This window comes from Puntigrus tetrazona, unplaced genomic scaffold, assembly GCF_018831695.1.
Source record: "Puntigrus tetrazona isolate hp1 unplaced genomic scaffold, ASM1883169v1 S000000776, whole genome shotgun sequence".
In the NCBI taxonomy this organism is placed as follows: Eukaryota; Metazoa; Chordata; class Actinopteri; order Cypriniformes; family Cyprinidae; genus Puntigrus; species Puntigrus tetrazona.
This window is the reverse complement of record NW_025048382.1, coordinates 819,339-844,608: the sequence shown is the minus strand read 5'-3', so window position 1 is coordinate 844,608 and position 25,270 is coordinate 819,339. Positions and strand designations below refer to the sequence as shown.

The 25,270-nt window shown below is 42.3% G+C and overlaps 1 protein-coding gene and 1 long non-coding RNA gene across 2 annotated transcripts; one reads left to right on the top strand and one right to left on the bottom strand.

Annotated features, from left to right (window-relative positions):
* The first annotated feature begins 1,824 nt into the window (after positions 1 to 1,824).
* Positions 1,825 to 5,856, top strand: LOC122335437. Its single transcript, XR_006248963.1, has 3 exons — positions 1,825 to 2,177; positions 2,488 to 2,965; positions 4,961 to 5,856. It is a non-coding gene; the product is annotated as an uncharacterized LOC122335437 (long non-coding RNA).
* LOC122335436 (DDB1- and CUL4-associated factor 1) lies at positions 4,243 to 22,523 on the bottom strand. The gene is given in 27 exon segments (XM_043233305.1): positions 4,243 to 5,123; positions 5,955 to 6,252; positions 6,656 to 6,748; positions 6,993 to 7,066; positions 7,275 to 7,379; positions 8,070 to 8,163; positions 8,394 to 8,627; positions 8,815 to 8,899; positions 9,017 to 9,099; positions 10,026 to 10,224; positions 10,484 to 10,702; positions 11,175 to 12,240; positions 12,532 to 12,656; positions 13,548 to 13,717; positions 15,270 to 15,479; positions 16,096 to 16,275; positions 16,350 to 16,508; positions 17,025 to 17,126; positions 18,292 to 18,347; positions 18,350 to 18,821; positions 19,008 to 19,145; positions 19,230 to 19,297; positions 19,300 to 19,342; positions 20,993 to 21,066; positions 21,159 to 21,235; positions 21,629 to 21,750; positions 22,343 to 22,523. Coding segments are annotated over 26 exon segments (4,599 nt in total). The 5' UTR covers positions 21,745 to 21,750; positions 22,343 to 22,523; the 3' UTR covers positions 4,243 to 5,064.
* Positions 22,524 to 25,270: the final 2,747 nt, after the last annotated feature.

Genomic DNA, 25,270 nt, shown 5'->3' with positions numbered 1-25,270 from the left:
TGACTTGACTTGACTTGAGAGAGAGAGAGAGAGAGAGAGAGAGAGAGAGAGAGAGAGAGAGAGAGAGAGAGAGAGAGAGAGAGAGAGAGAGAGAGAGAGAGAGAGAGAGAGAGAGAGAGAGAGAGAGAGAGAGAGAGAGAGAGAGAGAGAGAGAGAGAGAGAGAGAGAGAGAGAGAGAGAGAGAGAGAGAGAGAGAGAGAGACAGAGAGAGAGAGAGAGAGAGAGAGAGAGAGAGAGAGAGAGAGAGAGAGAGAGAGAGAGAGAGAGAGAGAGAGAGAGAGAGAGAGAGAGAGAGAGAGAGAGAGAGAGAGAGAGAGAGAGAGAGAGAGAGAGAGAGAGAGACAGAGAGAGAGAGAGAGAGAGAGAGAGAGAGAGAGAGAGAGAGAGAGAGAGAGAGAGAGAGAGAGAGAGAGAGAGAGAGAGAGAGAGAGAGAGAGAGAGAGAGAGAGAGACAGAGAGAGAGAGAGAGAGAGAGAGAGAGAGAGAGAGAGAGAGAGAGAGAGAGAGAGAGAGAGAGAGAGAGAGAGAGAGAGAGAGAGAGAGAGAGAGAGAGAGAGAGAGAGAGAGAGAGAGAGAGAGAGAGAGAGAGAGAGAGAGAGAGAGAGAGAGAGAGAGAGAGAGAGAGAGAGAGAGAGAGAGAGAGAGAGAGAGAGAGAGAGAGACAGAGAGAGAGAGAGAGAGAGAGAGAGAGAGAGAGAGAGAGAGAGAGAGAGAGAGAGAGAGAGAGAGAGAGAGAGAGAGAGAGAGAGAGAGAGAGAGAGAGAGAGAGAGAGAGAGTGCCTGAAACACAAAGACGGGGCCCGAGGGAAGAGCACACATAGAGCATTATTTGTCAGTGATTAATTCATCCACAAGGTGGCAAAACTGGCCTGGGCCTTTATTCTGTATCCTAAACCACTTCAGACACGGGCCAGTAGTGCTTCAACGGGCAAAACAAACCAAAAACACTGTCAAAACGCTGGGTTTTGGGGAGTGACCTCTTAAAGGAGTTAGAAAGTCCTAGTGACCGTCAAGAGCTGGGAGGAAATAGCACGAGCAGGTCGGGTTTTAAAGTGAAATCTGATGAAGTCTGTTATTGATTTAAAGCGCAGAAAAGAAACAGAAAAGAAACCACTCGACCGATCTAGTCGCTGATTGAGTTTCGTATCTTGAGCAAAGATTCATCGGGATGGACACCAACCCTCTTCGATATAAAACGATAATCCGTACCTCGAATGAAACTAACTGAATAGCCTTGCCTAAAGTTAATAAAAAACACACACACACACAAGATTGTAAATAAAACATGACAAAAATAGAATTTGTAAAAGTGCATTGGCTAAACAGAGGATGCTTATAGTGGTAAGATATGAATCACTGACATTTCTAGGTCAGCTTTGCTCGCAGAATTAGGTCACAGTTAAGGAAGAATGCTTTTCTCTTTAATGCAGGAGTTCTTTTTAACACCAGTCTACTCCAGCCATCCATCAATACATCGTCTCTTTGTTAGGATAGGGCAATATTTGGTTGAGATCTATCTATTTTTGACCCATTCAATGTGTTGTTGTGTATATGTATGTATATATATATATACGTATATATATATATATATATGTAAGGGAAAATCAGCAGCTTGTCATTGAAGGAAATCGCAGACTCGAGTAAAACAGCACTAGATTGCTCCTGATTGGACCAGTCGTGTCCTGTGTGGACGTGTCTACTCCATATGAAAGTAGGTCATGTGACTCAGTATGGGGGTCTCATGACTGAATACAGGGTTTACGAAGCACTGCGCCCAAATCTCGGCTGTTCTGTTCCATGGACTCAAATTCAAGATGCTGAAGGGGAACGTCTCGGCAAAAGACATGTTAAAATAAGCTGCTGTCAACAAGCCGCTTTCATGTTTGAAAAGAGTCCGTGCAGGGGGCTGTCATGAACCCACCTGAAGGGGCCCCGGCCTCAGCGTGAGGTATTACGTAAGGCAGCTCTGCTTCTGTTTCCTGGTTTCCGAGCGCATCCTTCAGAGGAGCCAATGAGAGCGAGCTACAGCAGATCACACACACCCACAGCGTGCTCGAGGACACACACACTGGACGCACGGAGTGATCCGGAAAAACTGCTCAAGACACAAAAAGAAGAGGAAGGAAACATCTTCACCCAGCGCTCTGCCGTGGTTTTGGTAAAGGAGTCTTTAACAGGTATGTGACGCAAACAAATCCTCAAGTCAAAATGCATTCAAACTAAGCTTTTGGAAGGGAAAAAACTGCAGCACAACCAAACTACATGACAGGAAATTCTACTTGAGCACAGGGGTTGTTCTCCTCATTTGTGGGAATGATCTGTGTGCTATTCTAAAATCCTAAAGTTGTGATTTCAACCATTAAGTGCTTCGAGGTGTTTTAGACAGAGCTGGTTACACAATCACATGGAAGCGTCGCAAGAGCATTTGGGATGCTTTAATCTGATGTTTGTGACCCAGTGGCCTAGTAAACGTTGTTTGTCCCACAGTAAGTGAACTCGGGATGAACAGATGTAGAGGGGATCCACTTCATTCTGACAGACGCCGCTAACAGGGAGGAACTTTGCCACTACATGTCAACTAGCAGTCATCAGAATACGAGTAGGATGTCTCGAAGAAAGGAGCCTCCTCGTGCCAGGAGAGGAGCAGGTTCTGTAGCTGTCCGTTCAGGTTAGGGCACAGAAAGGACGTCTTAGCAAGGGTTAAACTTGCTATCTCAAGATCTGGTTTTCTAACCAGGAAGCACCTCCTTATGTGATCCCCAACAGAGCTGTCTGCAGACCTCAAATGGGAATGTGGAAACTTTGAGATTGACTCATAAGGAACTTCTTTGGAAGCCTTTTATGAAATTCTGAATATAGATTTAACTTTGCTTTCCCGAGCTTTCATGTTTATGTTTGACAGCAGGCTGTGTTGAGATCTCTCGACTATCATATGCTCATCGGTGTTACAAGTAACGTGTTGAAGGTATGAAATTATTTTTTTTAATCATTAAGCATTGTTCAATACCGAAGCCACGTTTTCAAAACTCTTCACACACTCAGAGACACAGAAGTCTATGTGACCAAACTGTGAATCATTTCTCATTGCTTTCAGACTAAATGTATGCAATGACCACATTTTTCTCAATTCACGAACACTTTTGTCACTCATACTCACAACCTGAAAAACACTAGACATTTTCAGCATATTTTTCAGAAGCTAACACACCGCTTTCAAAAGCTGATGCAGATGTCCTATTTTTGGTTATCTTTTGATAAATGGATGGCATTGAATGATTTAGTTTAGAAACATGGACACATCGTTGGTGAAAGAGTGTCAGAGAGAAAGGAGTATAATCATCACGGTCCTCAACATCGTGGTATATTTGATCTTTTCCCAGCGCTTCCCTCACAGGGTCATGAGTCACACACACTCACAGCCTCCGGACCGTGAGAGGAACACCACCAACGGAGACAGAACATACAGAAAGATTCCTGCAGCAGCAACTTTTCACTTTTTTTTTTTTCAAAAGAATTCGTAGATGTTGATGGGATTTGGTTTTTGGTATATGGAAACGCTGCTTTCCTCATTCGTCCTTTGTGCTGCAATAGAGCAGATGAAATGAAAAGATGTCAGTCTTACTCAATAATTAATTGATAATTCATTAAAAACAAGGAGCATTAAATCATTTATTAGCTTTTATCTTCAGTGTTTTTTTAAATCGGTGTATTATGAACGATATGGTTTTTTTTTTTTTTAATAAGACTCGTTCCGAGCGTTTTGATGAAAAGCTGATTTTGAGAGCGCTATGAAGAGTTTTGAAGGCGAGGGGAACCGTTTGGTCAGGACTGTGTGAAGAATTTTGAAAATGTGGTTTCAGTATTTAACGATGCTTGTTAGCAGCTGAAAAAATATAGTTACATAAATTTAACATCTACTTATTTGACACCAATTATTAAAAACATGCCTGTTTTTGTGCCAACTCCATTTAGTTAGATTGCAAAAATTACTTAATAGTTCAGGATTATTATTCACTGTCTACTTTTGTAAAATTTCCTAATGCTGCTAGTAAAATGCACTGCTATATATTGTGTAACCTGAATTGTTTGCTATAGCCTATAATGTGTTGTGTTGCCTATATATCTATAACTCTTTCAAAATACATTTTTATACATAGATATAAAAAATAAAATTGAGAGCGAAAGTAAAAAGTGTACAGCAGTATTTTCAGACGTATGGTGAAAATGAATGAAACGCAAAGCAACAATTTACTCTGGTTTATTGTAATAACATTTATAGTAAAAATATTTTTAATACATTTTGTACACAATGTTGCCTTAGATCTTTACTTTGGAAAGGCATGAACGAAAGTTAACCCATAAAGTAAACGGAGGCTGTACACAGAAGCTTTAAAAATGTTTAACTTCACGTGAAACGCAGTTCGAGAAGCAAACGGGCGCATCTGCAAGAGATCGAGTTAACTTCCTCCAGAAAAGAAGCTACCGCAGGCCTTCAGTCCTTTACGTGAACTTAAGAAAATCAACGGAAATTATTGCTCATTAAACGTGGTGCAACACTCAAATCTCAATCCACCCAGCCGACAAAAAGGGCCTTAAAAGCGCTTTCTTGTAAAATGCGATGGCTAACGAAACTACCGTTCAAAAAGCAAAAATGCGTGAAGAAACTAGCAACTAGACTGAGATGTTCAGATGAAACTCGAGATCGCCAGAGGAGTGCTGGGCAGGTCAAAGGTCGACAGCATACAGTCCTCTAGACAGCAGTCAAACAACACAAAACACACTGATCATGAAGGCATGTGCTGATCCGTCAAGCCAACAGTAGTTCTTTAAAAAGGATCCCGTACTCAAAAGAGGGCAACGCCGTAGAAAGAACTTTAGCAAAAACAAAACAGACCAATTTTATTCGCGTCACACGAGATGTCCTTGTATAAAACTCCGTCTGTTTACTATGTTCCTGCAGCGCCGCAGATGTCCCCTCTGGAGCAGCGCGCACACCACGGCCTGACGCTCCTCAGCTGCTGCCTTCCTGCGACATCATCTCACATCTCGCCGAGCGCTTCAGGATCACTCGTTCAGGGAGAGGATGATGTCGTCTTCCAGGTCCGAGTTATCAGAGCTGTCTGCTAGAGGAAGAACACGACAGCGTGTCACAGAAGGAAAAAAAAGAAAGCGGCAAAAAGAGCACGCGAGGAATCAAACGTGAAGGGGGAGGACGTCAGAAACGGACGCGGCCGACAGCAAACAGCTGCTGATGCTGTACAAACCGTCACCGTCGGAGACCGGGATTAGAATCGATTTGAATCCGTGTCTGTTATCACCTGCTAGAGGCCAAGACTGAAGAAACGACGAACTGAATCTCAACAGGAGCCAAAGATACGGCATATTTGTTTCAGCCACATTGTTTTATAAATGTACTCGCAGGATGTTTTTAACCACCAGCAACGACGCTAGGTTTTTCTGTTTGGGTCACGTGTAGCTTTTTTTGTATTTTGTACTTTGGTTATTAAGGACTGCAAACGGCCAAAACCTGCATTTTGTTCATCTCAATTTTTTTGCCAGCCACAAATATTTAATCTCGGCAGTGAAACCCTAGACGTTCAGCTTTAATTTGCTTCTAGGCATCAATCTCCCTTTCTCCCTCTCCATTAGTTTACTGTATTAATCTGCCTTTACCATTTTCATTCGCATTTTCAATTTTTTTGCAGTTCTTTCTTTCGATAGATTGCACGTTCAGATATTCATGAAATCGATCAAAAATGGGGCAAGAGTTATAATGCTGGTAGACCGGAAACACTCAGTTGTGTCATTTAAACAAACCTTTAAATAAAATTTAAAAAGACATGCCTGAGAAAGCAACTTGAAATCCTGGTTGTGTCATATTTACGCCATAATTCACCACTGTACCGTTTATATTATTGGTGAGAGCTAGTCTTCATGTGATTTCCTTCACTCACTGTTGTCTAGCACAAGCTCCACATCTCTCTCATTGTCATCAGAATCCTCATCATCGTCGTCGTCGTCTTCATCGTCGTCGTCGTCGTCGTCATCCTCGTCGTCGTCCGCCTCTTCATCCAGCAGACGAGCCACTTCTTCGTCATCGGACGGAGAGAAATCCTGCTCGCCGTCCTCCTCCTCCTCCTCTTCCTCACCGTTGTTCTCGTTCTCCAGCTCGGCCAGCAGCGGGTCGGTATCGATGTCGTCTATGTCATCATCAGAGTCGTCGTCGTCCTCTTCATCCTGATCATCCTCCTCCTGAATGAAACAAGTCATATGATCGAGTTTAAAGCGAGCAGCCTCCCTGATGTTAGAAGAGCAGAAGAACTATACATTTCGAGGATTTCTTTTGTAGACGTTGCAAATTTTCATTTTAAATTCTCTCAAAAGAATGGTGAAGAAGGTTCCTGGCATTCTTCGTTCTCCGTGCACACACTGAGCTCAATCATGACACTATTGCATTCTGCACAGATGCTTTAGAGTTAAATACTTGTCATAACTTTTTTAAAACCTATATTTAAGAACAACCAGAGATAGCGAAGGTCAATACATTTGTTTATTACGTTTTCGATCATCACAAAACTGAACTGCAATAAGTTCCACAGCTTTCGATTTCACAGAACACACGCATAATTCAAAACAAAATCTGCATCAGTCTTACCTGATCTTCCTCATCCTCCTCCTCCTCAGCAAGTCTCTGGCGACCGACTTCATACAAGCGACACACAGTGTCCATATTTATTGAATCTTGATTCTGTTACACACATGGTGTTCAAGATAAATTACATGGATGTAGTGTTCAAATAAAAGCTGATTTCCTGCTTTGTAAAATTTAGTTATTTACATTTATATTAACTTTTTTTTTTTGTTCAATGTGGTTAAACTAAACAAGGCGGATAAAATATATATTTTTAAAACGTACAAAGTCCCAGAGTTCAGGTATTATTGAGACAACAATAACTAGCTAGCTAAATTTAATTCCACACAACACACTATACCTCAATGACAGCCAGATAGCAGTCTTTAGTGTCTGTGCACAGGTCAAAAATGTTCCTCTTCACATCAATGGTGGCTAAAAAAAAAAAAATATTCCTCAGCTTCGCCATCTCACAAACATCTTTCATTTAGCACATTTCTAAAAGCACTATCATGCTGCTAATCAAACCATTTCAACTATTTTTTATATAACAACTAGTACATGACTTACAAGACAAATTTGTCTGCTTAATTGTTACACACACACACACACACTGATATGGAGAACGACGGTCCAGTCTTACCAATGGGTTTATAATCTGTGGCATCAAATGTCCTAAAGGACGATCCGAATGGACTCTTCATCTGTTGCTCCATCATATCATCCTCATCATCGGCCTGCAACATGGCTACAACACACTCCAGAACGTCAGCAAAAATGTCAAAATAGTTCAAGCAGCAGACATTTCATCTGAAGCAAGACATCAATTTACAGAATAAATGGATGCAATTGTGCAGGGAGCAGGCCTTAAGAGGTGACCAAGAACTGGCGGTCTGGCTGAGCTCAAGAGATCGTATGTGGAGCTGGGAAGAACAACAACGTCTGTGACAGCAAGGTCGAGTGTTTCAAAGTGGACAGACAGAAGACGCAAGACAGGTGAAACACTGCTTGCAATGTGTAAAAAAAACCTCAAAAAACTAAATGACTGAGAAATGATATTCTCCAGTATGATGTGTTTAACCAACAAAAATCATGTCTGGGAGGAAACAAGGCACCAGTGGCATGGTACTGGTACTGGTCATTGTAGAGGGAAACACCTCAAATTACAAAGATATTCCTAATAAAAGCTGGAACAACTAGCACAAGTACCAAAAAAGTACTTATTGTCCCAGGGTCTGAATACTTATGTCAATTTTAGTTTTTTTTTAGTTTGCAAAATTCTCTTCTCTTTTTTTTCTTTTTCTGGGTTGTCATTATGATGCAAGGAGTGTACGAGAGTGTAGATTGACAATTTCATTTAAAGCATAACAGCATAAACAAAACGAGAGGAAAAAAGGAAGTGATTTGAACGCTTTATCATGCACCGTTTGCGTCTCACCTCCATAAATGACAGTTCCGTTGTTGTTGAAGACAATCCGACACTGATCTAGAGCTGGTACTGTGTGAAGAAGATGAAACGTCCTCAAATCCCACTGGGGCTTGAGTTAAAGCAAACAGCTTCAGAAAGAAAGCAGCAAGAGGTTCACCCTTTAAACATCTCATGTATCCCAGTAGCACCCTTTTCTACAATAAAATATATTATTAAAAATAAGAAAAAAAAACCTTTTGATAATCAACTAAATTCCAAATTAACTGAAAACCTGAGGAATCCTACAACAGAACAGGAAGCCGCAGCCAGTGGTTCGCTGAGTAGAAAGGATACAATCTCGGTGTTGATGATGACCTCTAAACCATTGGGATGGAAAACGCCGCTGATGTTCATGTTGAACTTGTCAAACTTATGGATGGCCTGAGAGGTGCGGACGTCCCACATGACGCCGTCATTCAGGACCAGGTCGTCCGTGGGGTTAAACGTGGCACAGTTGCGCTTGTAGTTGTTGGCTAGGTCAGGGTTGTTGAGGGTCAGGAGTTTCTGTCCGGTCTGAATGTCATATATCTGCAGAAACACACAAAGACGAATGACAAAGCAACATTATGTTACAAACAGTTGAGGTCCTAAAGTCAAAATGATCATAAAAACTGCATGTTGAATGTTATTGGACACATTTATATGCCATTATATTACAAATTAGAGAGTCAGTGAAAAGCAAAGTGTTGAGGCAAAGGTGAAAGAGAGACTTTACATGTGCGATGTGTTCTTTTGTTCCTATGACTCTGTCTTGAGAGAGTTTGCTGAACTCCACATAATGATCATCCAGAAATGAATGCCTACGAAAAAAAAGGGTTACCAATGATTAAAAAAAAGTGATGATAATAAGTGAAAATAATAGCAATATTCAAGTTTTATTAACAATTAGTTAAGGGCTTATGGGCATGCTGACTCACTTCATGATGAACACGGACTTCATACCCCACAGAGCTGATAAAGGATAACTCCAGGAAGCTGAGGTTAACAACAGGGAACCGTCCTGACACACAGACAATATATCAGCATCTCCCATAAACACACATTCACGCTGCAATTACAACAGCAGACTTTAACACTAATAGCTGATCCGCGGGTCAGAGCTTTTATGCAGAACTACATCCTACAAAGAGGAAAACCACCAGCATCAGATACGAACCACTTCCACCACCAAGGAACCGAATGCATCAAGCCCGTGCCTATTAAATACCATTATAAACACTGTGCAACATTTTCTACGTAAAATAGTTTGCAAACTCCCAGCATGCATTGCAGCTTGAAAATATTTTTTTCATTATTAAAATATTACTACAACGCGTTTAATACCACTGTCTATCGGCATAAATGTTTGCCTTTGGTAATATGGACAGTATTTCCTTCATAAAAATAAAGTTTCTTTAAGACAAGCAGTCATCTTTGAAACACCTCTCCTATCTCGCTCTATTGGGAAACACCAAAATCACACAAAATCTGACAAACTCTGCAACAACAGAAATAAGCTTTTTATAACGCTGTTTAAACAAAAGAAAACTGAGGTGAGATCAGCCAGTGCACACGGGCAAGTCTCAGAATGCTGACTGTTTCTATAGCAACCAGAACTTCTACTGGCAGATGCGCTGACTTCACGGATCAGCCATTGGCTATTTTAATTAGAAGGCGGGGATTGACCATTTTAAGCGTTTTTCGCCTCGTCTTGGGTATTCTATAGTCTTTGAGATTACTGCTCATTCAAGGCTTTGAAAATAAACAAATCTAACAGAAAGATTAGCATATATAAAAAAACTTGGTTGCTGACATAACTTTTATTCATTAGATACACTAGAGTTATCTGTTAAAGTTGTTAATTTGTCAGTTGCCAGTTGAGTGCGATAGGACTGAGTTAGAACAGGTTTTTGTCTATGTTTTGTGGGTGTGTGGGGTTTTTTTTACTCTGGAGGGCTCCAGGTGCGTGATGGCTGAGCTGTGGCAGCTGTAGCTGGCTTCCTCCTGTCCACTGAACACATTGTAGAGTTTGAGCTGTCCAGTGCATGTGCCCAACATCAGGAAGCGCTCTCGCGCAGAGAACGCACAGCACATGAAGCCACTCTCATCCTCCTCAGCCTCCCTGAACACAGAGATCGGCCGAAACCTGGACACGTGGTCACAAACAGCATTAGATCAGAAGCATGGGGGGTTTTTGTCCAGCCAGAAACCACACGTAAGCTGAATGTGAATGTGACATTACACTTTTAGAATTACAGTCGTTTCCCAGGCAAGTCCCAATGATGCTTACTGTATAACCATGGGGTTTTTTAAACATGATTTATTGTCAAAAGGGTAATTGTTACACTACTACTGACTGACTCTTATCTGATCGGAGCATCAGTGCGATCTCAATATAAGTGTACCTGCTGAAGATAAGATGCCTATCAAAACAGCCTCCATCGACCCCTCCGTATTTGGGGTAGACGACTCTGCGTGTGTGTCGAGAAGTGAAATTGGTGGGTGCCTGGCGTCTCTGCTTGGACTCCGGGCACTGATGCGGTGTGAAGAGGCTGAAGGGAGGACATGTGGTCACTGGGTTCTTGCATCGGGCGTGCTGCTCGCGTAAATACTCTGTTATGATACTGGAAATGAAGCACATGACACGGTTATGTATTCAACTGCCAGAACACGAAAGCCCCCCCCCCATAACTTCTTGTTTTAAATGTGAGGATTCATCAGAAGGATATGGGAAACAGCAAGTAACCACACATGGATCGACAGATTTGACACATTGCTTCAGTGTTCAGAAATAATATTTCCTCTCCTACATTCAGTGTCAACTAGGGTTGGGTACCAAAAACTAGTATTATTATGGCACTGGTACCCAAGTAACTGGTATGTACCGAACCGAATAAGAATGTGGATTTCGGTGCCAGGCCTACTGTTTTGTAGTACTGCAAATGTACGTTTATTTTAGTTAAAAATGATTTTCCTAAGACAACATTAGATGAAGCGTTAAATGCATTTAACAACACTTTTTGAGTTGCAGCATGCTTTCACAGCACAGTGCAGACGTCATAAAAACTGGTATGAAAAAACAGAAGGGAAGCACACCTGTCTAGAGTGGGCGGAGAGGGCAGATGTCTGTCCAGCTGTTTCTTCATGGCCGGACTCTGGCTGAAAGCACCATGATCTGATTTCTGCCGCAACACTTTTGGCCTCTTCCCCCCCGCAGCTGCACACGGTGACGGCCGCTCCCGCGAGAACACGATGCGACCGATGAGCGGAGAACCATTACTGTGGTGAGAAACCGCAGGTGGAGGAGGGGGTGGGGCTTGCGAGGTGGAGGGGCGGGGCTGGTGAAGAGGCAGCGTGTGGGGGGTGTGGCCTCCCAGGCGGCCCGCGACTCCGTTGGTGAGTCGAGGAGTCCGTGGGATGCCAGCGGCGGGAGACGGAGGCGTGGCCACAGAAACGGGGGTGAACGGCGGCACGCTAGCGTGAGCCAGAGCATGCAGCCCCATGGGCAGCTCGGCTTCTTTCGTCAGCGCCGTCGCTGTGTCCGTGAGACCTTTAGACAACAGGTGATTCCGAATAAGCAACAGAAGCTCCTTCTCGGGAAACGAAATGCGCGACTGTGCCACTACGCTAGCCCTCTGCAGTCGCGCCAGGGAAACATCTGTGCCGATTAGCAGAGGCTTCCCGGACACTCGCTCTATGAGTTCGGCTGCGTACTTGCAGAAGCGCACATGCTCGCTGCGCTTGTCCTGAAGCACAGGCTCCTTCATCAGCTGCTGGATCTGTCCGCTGCTGAACAGCGGGAGCTTGCTGATGATCTGTCGCACCGCGGCGCTGCGTGCCAACCCAACCAGAGCTTTGCACGCCAGAGCGCGGATCTGGTCGGCATCGGTGATGGGCATCTTGATGGTGAGCAGCGACAGCAGCACTTTAATGCCATTGTTCGACTGCACCACGTTCCACATCTTGGCCAGGACGCTCTCGCTGGCACGGTGGGTCTGTGGCAGACGGCGACGCGGGGTCCCGGAGATGAACTTGCCGATGCTAGAGACGCGTTTGTCAGGAGCACAGACGCAGTTTATGATCACCTGCAGGGCCGACTTCTGGATTTCTGCATCATTTACGAACACCTCACCCTCTGCCACGACCAGCACTATGCTCATACCTGCAGAGCACAAACACGCATTTATCATGGGCGTAGTTTACAAACAGCCTTAAAACAACGCATGATTTTTTTTTTTTTTTATTTAATGATCAGGGTAAACAACATTCATTTTTTTAAATTTAATGATCAGGGTAAACCGCTTTTATGTTTTGACAGAAGCTACAAGCAATCAAGAATCAAAATACCAAGGCAGACTCTTAATTGTTGAACTAAATTCTGCTATATATTTTAGAACACAAGTGCATGAAGATGTTTAAGTAGAAGCAACACTATCCGTGTGCAAATTCTCACCAACAGTGGAGATGGTGGAGCCATTCTCATCCAGCACGGCGACGTTCTCAGACAACAGCAGCTGCGTTTTAGGAATGACTGTCAAAATGCTTAAGATATCCAAAGCGTACCTCACCGTGTCAGCCCTGAAACACATTCACCAGGAAAAAATGCATTTATGATTCAAATGTTAAACTGCATTCCCAAAAAATCATGCTTAAACAAAAACACATGACAAGTATCAAAAGAAATTAATATTTCAGCGTTGCCAACTTAGTGACTTTGCAGTCCCTTTAGGAACTGTTTTTTTCCCCAGTAGTGGCAAAACCCATTATTGTACCCAGGTCAGGTGGTCACCGCTGTGGAGTAACACATACCTGCATGAACCAGTTCCAACCGCATGCATCCCAAGGAAGAACATTCTGTTTATTAAACGCTGCATGTCTTCATGCTCTAGGCTAACTATGGTTTCAGTAGTAATAAACGTATTGCATAAAGCATCTATATCTGTTCTTGCCCAAGTATTAATTTAAGGTACATTTAGGAAAAAAAAAAGTGAATAATTGCAATTTAACTCAAGACAGTCATGCGATTAATCGTGATTAAATATTTTAAATCAATTGACAGTGCTAAATTATTTTGAAGACTGAATGGGATATATGGTTTAATGTAAAAAATACAGATTATGTTTTAAATATTCATTTGAAAAGGCTTTTCTTTTTTAAGAAAGACCACCGACTGTAACTGAGAGCCATCTATATTAACATTAATTAATTAGACATTCATAAAATCAGAATGACTTTTACTAAATTTAATAAACGTCATATTTCACGTCGCCCGTGACGGTCAGCGAATAGGAAATATACAGAAATTAAATAAAGCCAACAAACGCTAATTTGAAGTTAAATTTAGATTAATCCTTAAAGCTACAGAAGTAATTTCTCTTTAGTTCTTTGATGAATAGCAATCACAGCTGCCGGTTATTAGGCAGCTATCCCTTTAAGCTCCTGGACCGCTGCCTCTCAGCTCCTCCTCACCTGCCGTAGTATGTTCTCCAGTCGCAGGCGATAGAAATGAGCTGCAGGAGGAGCTGCACACAGGACAGTTTGTGGAAGACCTCGGCAGGCTCCCAGTACAAACGAGCTGGTCCAAACTCAATCAGGAACTCCACCATCTCTACCACCTGCTCATGGGTGTAGGAGCAAGCCTAGGAACATTTAGAAAAAAAACAAAAAACACTAATTAAAACTTCAACCATATGACCAAAACTTATATCACAAGACATTTCTTAATTTCGACTTGATATGATATAATGATATAATTCTGATAGATATTGAACACTATTCATCCGAAATTGTAAATGCCTTTATCATCACTAGCTAAATAAAAGTACTGATTTCTAGACTTTCCCTCAAATACAGATCCCAAGCTTTCGAACACAAGTGATTTCAGATCAATTCTGATCTTTGGGTCTTTCTCCTGAATAAAAAAAAGTTAGTGAACATATTACAATGATTTCTGAAGCATCACGTGACACTGAAGACTGGAGTAACGATGCTGAAAAATCAGCTTTGATCACTGAAATAAATTAGTTTAAAATCTACTCAAACAGAATGCCTCGTTTTAAAACATCTAAACTGTAATGTTCTTGCTGTACTTTGGATCAAAATTAATTTCCAATCCAAACTCTTACTGTTCAAAAACCTGACTGGTAGAGTAGACTGAAGCTTATCTGCTTCAGACAGAAAGATGTGGTATAAAAGTGCATCAAAAAAAAAAGAAAAGCTGAATAATGTTGCTGGAGACGGGCTTGTTGAAAATGCAGACTCATTCTCTGGAGAAAGCTCTACATTTAACACTCAGCACCTCCTCCTGTCAGTGATGGCTGTTATCAGATCAGCTGCACTCCTGAATGCTACTTTATCAGATAAAATTTGAAATGTTTTCTGAAGACAGTTGGTTCCCTTCAGAGACGCATTCATCTGCACACCATTCTGAAATGTTCAGTGCTTTATTCAGCGAAGTCAAACGCCACAGATCAATCAATGTCTGGGAAACACTGCTGATGTATATTTGAAATATCGGAAATGTGTTTAAAAATCATAATGAAAATAAATGGACATTGAATTATCCTACTTCAACACGATCTACAAGAATCCCCAGAGACCAAGGCTTGTGGTCTTCCACACACACTGACAAGATTTCCAAGTTTAACTTCTTTCATAAATTCCTCCAATCGTTGAAAACTAAACAATCCACTTTTGGGGAAAGTTGCTTTTAAAAGTAATGCATTACAATATTGTGTTCCTCCCTGATAATCTAACTTCACCTATGTTACTTGACTTACTTTTTATGGAAAGTAATACACTACGTTACTTCAGGGCTACGTTTTATCTGAGTTGCTTCATGGTTTCAACAAAATAAATAAATAAATAAAATAAAAAATGGTTCAGTAGTTTAGCAAATGTAAAAGTTCACCCCAAAAGTGAAATGAATGAGCTTCAAGCTGAGGGAAATGTCAATATGTTTGAACCTTTCAGTCGTGCATTCTGAGTTACATGAAAGGATGCAGGAGAACAAAATTCAACACTTTTCAGCATTAGATAAACAATGTTTGTTTTTAAAGTACATTTTGTTCACTACTAAGACGGTGCTGTGGTCATAAATGTACTTTGTGCTTGTCAAACCACACACACAATCAAGCAGCACAGGGACGAGTGCTGAAGAAGGGTCTGGAGGAGCACTGCAGTGCAGCGTACCTTGTAGTAGGGCTGAGGGTGTATTGGCGCTCCTCCCTCGGTTCGCTGCAAAGACTGCTTGACCTGCTCAACTTTAATAGCCAGGTGGGCCTCAAAATACCTGCGCAGCGCCATGCAGGTGTGTTTTGCAGTCTGTCTGCTGGAGAAGATCTCGTCGTCACTCAACAGCGCACCCTGGTCCTCTGGGTTTAAGATCTCCAGAGTGCTAATCTACAAGACACAAACACCCCGTGAGGAGGAGCACAGAGGACGAAACGCACAACTACACAGCTCAGAAAAGCATAAGCCTTACACTATTAATTCTATATCATCCCCTTTGATCAATTTAAAGTATCTTTCCATTTAATATAAAGACACTTAGAAGAACAGCATTTTTCTCAAATAGAGTTCTGAACCTTCAGATATTTTAAATACAAAATATTTCATATTATTAGTGCTTATGCTGCATTTTGGATAAAATAAATGCAGGCTTAGGGAGCAAAAAAAAACACACAGCATTAAAAATCTTACTGTCCAAAAACTTTCAACTGGTAGTGCATGTACAGAAAAGGCCCGCCTCCCCTCATACATCTTCACCACCCCACGTTTATCAATGACCACCATCTCTGACTACACCCAAAAATGAAAGCGCTGTCATCATTTACTCTCCCTCATGGGCTTACAAACCTGTATGGAAGCCAATGGGCTCCAGTCTAATCAATGCATGTAGAAAAACAAAAACTGACACTCATCAAGAAGTTCCACAGAAAACGTATCAGTTTTTGGTGACGAGAGCGGAGTATCTGTTTTTGTTGTTTTGTCAACGCGAACACGAAGCGGTGCATACCAGGTTGACGAGCCGCCGCAGGCCGTCCTGTTTGTCGAAGAGCTCGAGCACGGCTCTGAAGGAGAAACAGATGGAGAAGAACATGGTGGCGTGGCAGCAGCCCGAGGCGTGAGAGCACTCCAGGAGCCACAGCGTGTAGCTCACCACCTCCGACAGCAGCGAGTGAGGCAGCATACACACCTGACACACACACACACACACGGTAAGACACAGACGAGCTCTGGCTGTGGTCACCGTATCAGGGCACGGCTTACCCTCTCCATAGCGTCCTGGTTGTATGCGAGGTAATAGAGGCACAGAGAGACGCCGGTGGCAGCCATGGAAGGCCGCGGGATCTCCAGCAGCTTGGGCACGCCACCATGAGCCACAAACTCAGCAGCAAACTTTTTATGGAGGAGGAGAGACGCAAGATACTGAAAGACAGAGAGATTAACGAGTTATACCAGAGAACAGAATTAAAACCAACAAGACATTAAGAGATTTAAACACAGTGCTGGACAAAATGATTAGCACTCTAGTACTATCAGAAGCTGAAACTGCTTTAAAGTCCTTTATTTCGGTTTTCTGCTACAGTGTGTCAGTAGGAAATGTAGTTTTTGCCATTAATTGTAATAATCCTGTGAGATTTTTGCTTCCTCCACACATAGATCTGAAGAACGACTGAAGGTCTGAAGACCTTTATTAATAAAATCAATTGAGAAGAACAAAACTTATTCATGAATACATTCTACATTTTAGCTTTATACAGTGAGCGAGGTTTTTTTTTAGTATAAATCCAATCGAGTATATAGAAAATAAAAAGAGAAAAGGGCATGCTTGTGTCTTTAGGAACGTGGCTGGAAAAGCCAATTCTCCTGGATCCTAAACTTTACACGTACATCTTGAGATCAAATGGTTTTTGTGCAGCGCATGTGATGTCTGTCAGATACCTTCAGGGCTTCAAACGTGAGCTGAACGTCGTTCGTCTGTTTGAGGTCCATGTAGTGCATCAGCAGCTCACGAGCTCCGAGCTGCATGAAGACAGCCAGCAACTGCACACACAAACACAGAAAAGACACCGGCTGAGCTCGTCGGGGCCAGGCCATCAGGACATTTACACGGGTGGGGAGAGCGTGTGGTTTAGCAGTGTGCAAGTAACACTCTTTTGAAACATGCGCCGTTGTCTATAAATGCAAAGACCATGATTTTATTCCTCCACTGAAAGAGACGTGCAAAAATATTCAATTGAATATTTAAAGACTGCTGGAACTATTCAGGGAAGAAACACCAGGAAAAGAGTAATATTCTGTACTCATTAATCCTAAAGCATATTCAGTAGATACATTGAATCTTTAGACTTGAAGCTGACAAATGCACTTACTCCTATACATCTAAAATTACCTTTACACTGGTTTTATGTTGGAACAAATTAAGAGAAAAAAAAATAATAATAATGAAAATAGTATATATTGTACGCAACCACATACTGTAAAACAAGGGAAGTAAAGAAAATGACAATACTTCTTTCCTTATTTCTTAGCAAAACACCAGCTCCAATGAAAACAGGCTAACAAAACCACATTTCACTACGAATCTAGTGAAACGCTGTAATCATCTGCCATGAAAAAGGTATAAGAGAAACAAGGGATCGCGAGCTGAGCGTCTGAATGAAGTGTATACTTGATGAAGGGATCATGATATTTATAGCGTTGTTACGGTCAACAAGTTTCAGCCAAAATTTTACTTGACTTCATGAAATCTAAATATTTTTGGGGTAAAAACAGCAGCAGTAGCGGTGTCACACACATTATGCTTACGAAATACCCTATTAGTAAAATATTTTTGGCACAGTGTCTAAACCAAACTTTTGTTGGGACGGTAAACGGTAAAATGCTGGTGAAGTGACTCCCAGAGCAGTTGTGGAGAGGTCGGCAAAGAGCAGAGAAACGCAGAACAGAACATAGTTCTACAGGATTCAAACTTGAATCCACTTTTACGGCTTAATATTAATATTGTGATTCGATTGGCGTAATGACCTACTTTTCAATAATTAATCCAAACTGGATTCCGTGCTATTTCTCTATCATGGAAAGAATAGGGTGGTAGGCGTCAGGTACCACTGGTATCATGACAATCACGTTTTTTTAGTACTGACTTGGTACCAGGTCTTTTGACAGCACTACTTGCTATATACACACACACACACACACACACTACCTCTTGGTATTCTCCCAGCGGGGTGAGATACTGCAGGATCAGGCGCTGCTCTATCCCGGTGTGAGAGGATACAGGTGGTAGTTGTTCCCGATCACCCACGGGCTCATCTCAGTCCAGCTGCTGTTGGACAGCTCACTGAAGCTGCGCTCCGGCTCCGGCAGCGAGAAGTTCAGCTTCTGCTTGACTTTGCCACCGTTCTCCTTCTTCCTCCAGTTCCTCAAGCCCTCCACTGGGCCGTCCGTCTCGTCCAGCTCTAAAGGCACTGCAGCAGCGGGCTTCATGAGGCCCTTCATGCCCGTGTAAGCCCTCCCCAAGCTCCGCGCAGCAGAGACGGGCTGCAGCTCAGCATCAGAGTCGGTTTTTCTCGACTCGTGATTCTCAGCGTGAGCATTAGGAACGAACTCTCCGTCCACGGCCTCCTCGTCCAGGGGCAGCAGTGGGGCCAGATTCTTGCTTGGACGTTTGCTGTCCTTCCTGTTCTCTGCCTCCTTTTCCTGAAGCTCCCTCAGTCTCTGCAGCATCAAAGGAACCTGCGACGCAAACACGGATTTCTGAGCTTCCGTTCAACCATAATGGACACCAAACAGCATTAAAAGCATCAGTTAAAACAAAACAAAAAAAAAATGGAGACTGCATGGTGAAAACTTGATGGTGACCGGTCAAATGATTTTAACTAATGAGGTGTCATCAGTAATGCACACGTGTCAAGGCCTCACCAGTACAGAGTTTTCCTCGCGATAGTTGGCGGCGATGTCCTGGTTCTCCATGGCTCCAGCCAGCAGGCCTGTGGCGTAGATTCGGAGAGGCTGCTCTGCCTCCTGAGCCCATTTAAACAATCGCTCCACAATCCCTTCCTGTCATGGACACAATCGCACATTTAAACCGGCCGCATAACCCACGACCCAACTCTGAAGAGAGAAATACAGTGCTCAAAGTACCTTCTCTTGAAAGACCACGGCCGTCTCGAGGCCAGGCATGATGTTCAGCAGCAGTCTGCATGCAGCGTGTTCAGCGCCACCTCGCGGCTGCTCATCACATACGAGTTCACCAGCTATTACAGCACAAAAACACACCAAACACTCCAAATCAGGACGTAAAGAAATACAACCGCATCGAGTATACTTGCTGGGACAGGCAACAGGACGATCTCACGTGACAATAACAAAGCATTAATCAAACGGAGGTAACGAGGTGTGTTATTAATCAAAGAGCACCCACTTCTCTTGACTGAATGACTTCTGTAAGTTTAAAAAGAACCAAAGCGTATTTGACATGGTTTGGCAAAGGCTATGTATAATTTTATTTCTACATCTGATTATTATTAGATGAAGGGTGGTGAATGTTAGAGGGCTGATGTCCTGCAGAGTTTAGCTGGAAGCCTTATCACACACACACACACCTGAACCAGCTAATCACGGATGGGGTTTTTGGGTTGCAGCTATACGATTAACGTTCCCCACCCGTGTTAGATAGACCTACTTAGCACAGCTTCTGTAATGAAGACAGATACTGTACAGGTACATCTCAAAAAAACAAAACTTTCATATACATTTTAGATTCATTACATGCAATGCATTTTTAATGTTTTCACTTTGACGATTAGAGTATAGAGCTCATAAAAATCTAAAGTATTTGCAAAGCATGTTCATTTCTGCACTCGGCACAAACTCCAGCATCAATGAGGAGAGAATGAAGAGATCAGTCCGTGGCTCTGATGAAACAGAGCTTCAGCTCGTTGTTGGATCCAGTGTTTCTCATCTTTCCTTGAAAATATGTCATAGACTCCACGTGGGCTTCAGGGCAGGTATGTTGTCTGACCAATCAAGCACAGTATGGTCAGCAAAGCACTAAGAAGTGTTTTTTTTTCCAGGTGCTAAGGTCCATCTTCATGAAGTTTTTTTTTTAAGCAGATGGAATCATAAAGTGCTCCAAAATCACCTGACAGAAGGCTGCTTTGACGTTTCACTTGATATAAGACACAATAACAAACTGTCACCGACTTCAGAAACCTCACCCTGGACCTCAAGCAGCTTGGGTTCGGTGTCTCTCCAGTCTTCTTCTGGACTCACGACCTTGATTTCCAAATGAAGAGCAAAATTGACTTTTATCTGGAGAGCGGACCTTGGAGTAACAGATATTTTTCTCCTTAGTCCAGTTCAGATGTCCCTGGTGTTGTTTCTGTTTCAGTAGTGTAGCTCTTTTCCTGAAGACGCCTGAGAGAGACACTCTTGATCACCGACTCCAGCTTCAGTCCGCTCCTTCTGAAGCTCTCCCAAGTGTTTGAATGGGCTTTGTATGGCAGTATTCAAGCTTGTGGTCATCCCTGTTGCTTGATGTTCAACACCTTTTCCTACCCAATTTCTTTCTTCCAGTACACTTTGCATTTAATACGCTTGGATACAGCCCTCTGTGAACAGGGAGCCCTTTCGGTAAAGCTCTTCTGTGACTTAACCTGTTTGTGGAAGCTGTCAATGATTGCTTCTGGACCACTGCCAAGTCAGCAGTCTCCCCCATTACTGTGGCATCAAAGAACAAGAGACGCCTGGAACTTCTATTGTAGGGACGATCATTTAATGAAACTCAAATATAAATATTCCAATGTTTTGAAATACTGGATTTTTGAGCTGTAAGCTCTAATCATCAAAAAAACAAGGTCAAAACATTATGATGATGATTACACATGATTATTCATCCATCTTACCGCATTCATAAAATCATCATTCTTGAACAAGATTTTCAACAGGTGTCCCAACATGCACTCTGGGTCTGCCCGCCCTTTGGAGAAAAACAAGAAAAAGTTATTATTTTGATATCCGGGAGACAACACAGCAGTAAACGATGAGGTGTCAGGTGGAAGACTTCCTCACCCGGATGGCGGTCATCAAACGGGTCAGGATCAGCCTTATGATACTCCTCCGTCTCCCTTTCAACAAGCTCCGAAATCCTTCAGAGATGAATACAACCATTAAGACATCACGGTGCATGACGCTGTACTGATATAGAACTGATTCAACGTTTTGGAGGTGCAACGCCCAAGACATGAGTGCAAAAATGTCCCCGCGTGGGTTTTTGTCTTGCATTTTTATCATGCATAGTTTAGCAACACAAGCAATTAATTAAAAATTAAAAATGTAAATTGCCAGGCAGCCCTAATTTTCACGTCTAAGAATGCAAACATTCAGTGAGAACTGTTTAAGCTCTGGAGGCAACTCTGAGGCAATGCTGTACAGTGACTGTTGATGTGAGGTCAGGGTCGTCTACTGTAACGGATGCGGGGTCCACTGATAACGTGCAGGAACAGAGCGTGTTAATGGGTGCTCAGTGCAGCATTTCTCACTTGGTCAGTATGTTGAGCAGTTCGTTTGTGCTTCCCTGCTGTTCTCTCTCCCACTGCTCCAGCAGAGCGCTCAGCTCCGCTTTAGAGTCAACGCTGCCATCCCCGGCAGACGCCATCGGCCCCTGACACACACACACACACACACACACACACACACACAGAGAGAGAGACAGACATGATAAAGACCACCTCGGGGCTGCAGTTTAGGAGACATGGGGTCCTGACAGGAATATAACTTCAGAAAACATCACTAAAGAAGAGCAGAGTGGAGGAAGTCTTGCTTATCTTAAGAAAGCAAAGGATTCCACTAATATTCCTGTGATGAACCTGAAAAAAAATCTACGAACAGATCGATTGGTTTTGCGTCTGAAGTTGAACAAGAATGAAATGCTATTCTTCAGGTTTACAAGACCCAGCAGAAACGCCTGCTAACAGCATACACTGAACGAAAAGAAAGCGTCCGGACAATAAACCGGTAACGTTACAGAAACACTTAATAATCATATAATTCATTAGTATTTTGAATGTGTACAGAACGACTACCCGCAGCTAATTTTACAGTACACGTTTGTATACATCACCACACGCTTCCTACACTCACATTTAAGTGAGACACGCGTTAAAAACCACGCACGAACTCGACAGACCGCGCATGTAAACAGTGCTCGAATGTCATGTGCCACAAAGTGTGTCACTGAATGCGCGAGCACTCACCTTCAGCGAGCACAAACACACCGCCGCGAAATCACTAACGGCTCTAAACGACAGTACGAGCGACCGACACGCGCCACGGGCTGCTAGCACCTCATCAATAATGTCGCTTAAGAGCTCATGTCACTCGTGTCTGTCTTTAGCAATGTGCTGCAACTTTATGATGGCGATCTCTAAGCGCGTCATAACCCTGCGACGACAGGAACTCGTCAGTGACGTCAGACGCAAACGTTGAGCCCTGTCCAATATGGAGGACGGACAGGGTACAGCTGGTGGGGGAAACACACCATTTTGTTGTTCGTCAACCACCAATAAATTACAAGAAGACGACGAAGAAGAAGAGGGCGGATAGGGCGAAAAACCCACACTGTTTGTCCGCGTTAAGGCGGCAATTTTGAATACGTTTCTTTTATGTTTTCGCCGTGTTGAGGCGTCATGGCGACGCGCTGGTAAAGTCGCAGTTTCTCCCTGTTCAGACAACATTGTCTCCCGCCTTTAGTTTTTTGCAGCTTTGCGTTTCTGTTATTTGTGGCAGACCAAAGTAATACTGAAGAACTAAATAAAGCACAAAAGGCAAATACAAAATTCGTCTTGCTAACATCCATGATTCGTGAGCTACTATGTAATAAGTTAGTAAGTTTAGTTAAGGCAATATATCGTGGGCATAATGGTAATTTCATGAAGAAACCCCGCCGAATACAGCAAAATTAATAAATAAACTAATAACATTTCCAGTTATGACATGCACTAAGTACAATGTTGTCTTGTGCAAATTAAATGATTACTGAATCATTTCATAATAACAGTAATGGCCTCTGTGTAGTCATTTGTTCTAAATGTATACTTGAAAGTATAGTAGCATAGAAAACATGCACATTGTTTTGTATCCTGTTCGTTTGATAAAATTAGTAAATGCTAATGAAGACTCCATGTTTTCTGCTGAAAAAAAAAAAAGAATTGAACAATTGGCGGAATATGAGGGAAAGAAAATCCAGAGCTGTAGGCCAGAGTTGTGTTAATATATTTAACAATTTATTTAGAAAAAAACATGTGAGGTGGCCCTTAAAATGCCTGCACGTCCTGCACACAACAGAACAATTATCCATTATGAACAAACTTAATGGCTAACCTTAGCATACATAATGCTAAAATATCATTCTATCTATCTATCTATCCATCCATCCATCCACCCCCTTCACACATAACTATAGTCATAGACCTTAGTACATCGTCAGCTGTCTGTCTGTCTGTCTGTCTGTCTGTCCTCTCTTCCACCCTCTTCATACGTAGAAGGACATTTCTCTAGTCATAACACTTTCCTTGTAACACTATCTGTCTGTCACCTATGTATCTTCACACGTAGAAGGACATATCTATCCATCTCCTCCATCATCCCCTTCATGTGGAAGGTCATAACACCATTCTTGTAACACCGTCTGTCACCTCTCTATCTATCTATCTATCTAGAGAGTTGGTGTCACTCAGGATATCTTGTTTGTCTGTTGTTTGGCTGGTAGTTTCTCCGTAGCTTGCTAAACGGGACATTTTGAACACCGTAAATACAAGTTAGTAATAAAAACATAGAAACATTTGCATTTATACAGTACATTTATTTAAATACACAAAAATAGGCCAAGTGCGAGCTGCCTGAGCGCAAGGAATTGTGGTAGATACGACATTCTTATTATTTCAGACACATAACATCGTAAAACATAAACGTGTGTGTATTATTATTATTATTAGTTGTTGTATAATTTATTATATGGGTTATGTGACGACGATGACGGCCAGACTTCAATGCTCCAGAAAGAAATAAGCATTATAAACGTGTTCCTGTGAAACAAAACTCCCAACAGTAATGGTCATCAGATCACGTACAACCTTTCTGTACGATTATTAAACTGAATTGTAAATTAAAACAAGGCTCAACTCATGCACGCACACTGCTGGAACGAATAGTGCGTAAAGGTGAAGGAAGGAAGGAGACATTTTGCCTTTCAAACAAAAAATCGTGGAGCTACGTCTTGGGTAGAGCACAGGAGCTTCTTTTTAGGCTATATCTTATGCTCAGTCACTATACATCTGACACTGATAGTGCTATTGAATGCTTGAACGTGCACGTGTAAAAATGATCCTCCTCCGAGCTGTTGCTTTCACATTCCCCCCCTCACCTTCCCATCACCTCGATAACTCTAAAATACAGTTTTAGTGTAGCCACCCACTTTCTTCAAGAAGTCAGCAGGCGTGTGATTCAGACTTCAGGTCTGCAGAGCTCCACTTGGAGGCACTACAGTGTTACACACACACACCAAACCTTCCTGGTGTCCAGAGATGAGAGCATGGCTAGTACAGTCCACTCCACAGAACCGCTGCAAACCGCTGTCTCACAACCAAAAAGCATTTATGTACGCTATACGTTAATGTAAAGCTTATTTTTCCTTTGCGGAGTAAGGTTAATTATAGCCTACCCCAATGTTAGCATGATCTGTTAACAACGAACACGATAATGTCATGCCATGAAAGGTTTTTAAGACGCATCTACACGGCTTTTTGAGACTCGGTCGCGAAACGATTCGAAGCGCTCGAATCGGATCACGTATCGCGAATCATTTGATTCAGAATTTCAACGAGCTTTTTATTAACGCAGTTACGGTTGTACATAAAGATAACATTTAAAAGAGAAATAAATAAAATAATACATCTTAACAAGACACGAAAGATACATACAGGGATACTGTTTTCATAGCTTTAAAACGAGTAGAATTACGGATAGTTTCCACATTTATCCAAGTCAACTTTAAAATAAGAAAATGGAGGTTTAGAGCCAGTAAACGTTTATGAATGTGAAATTTAGCTAACCGAAAACATAAAAATGTCATACTTTTTTTGAATGGTCGTACAATCCAAATAAAGCATCCTTAAAACAAAAAT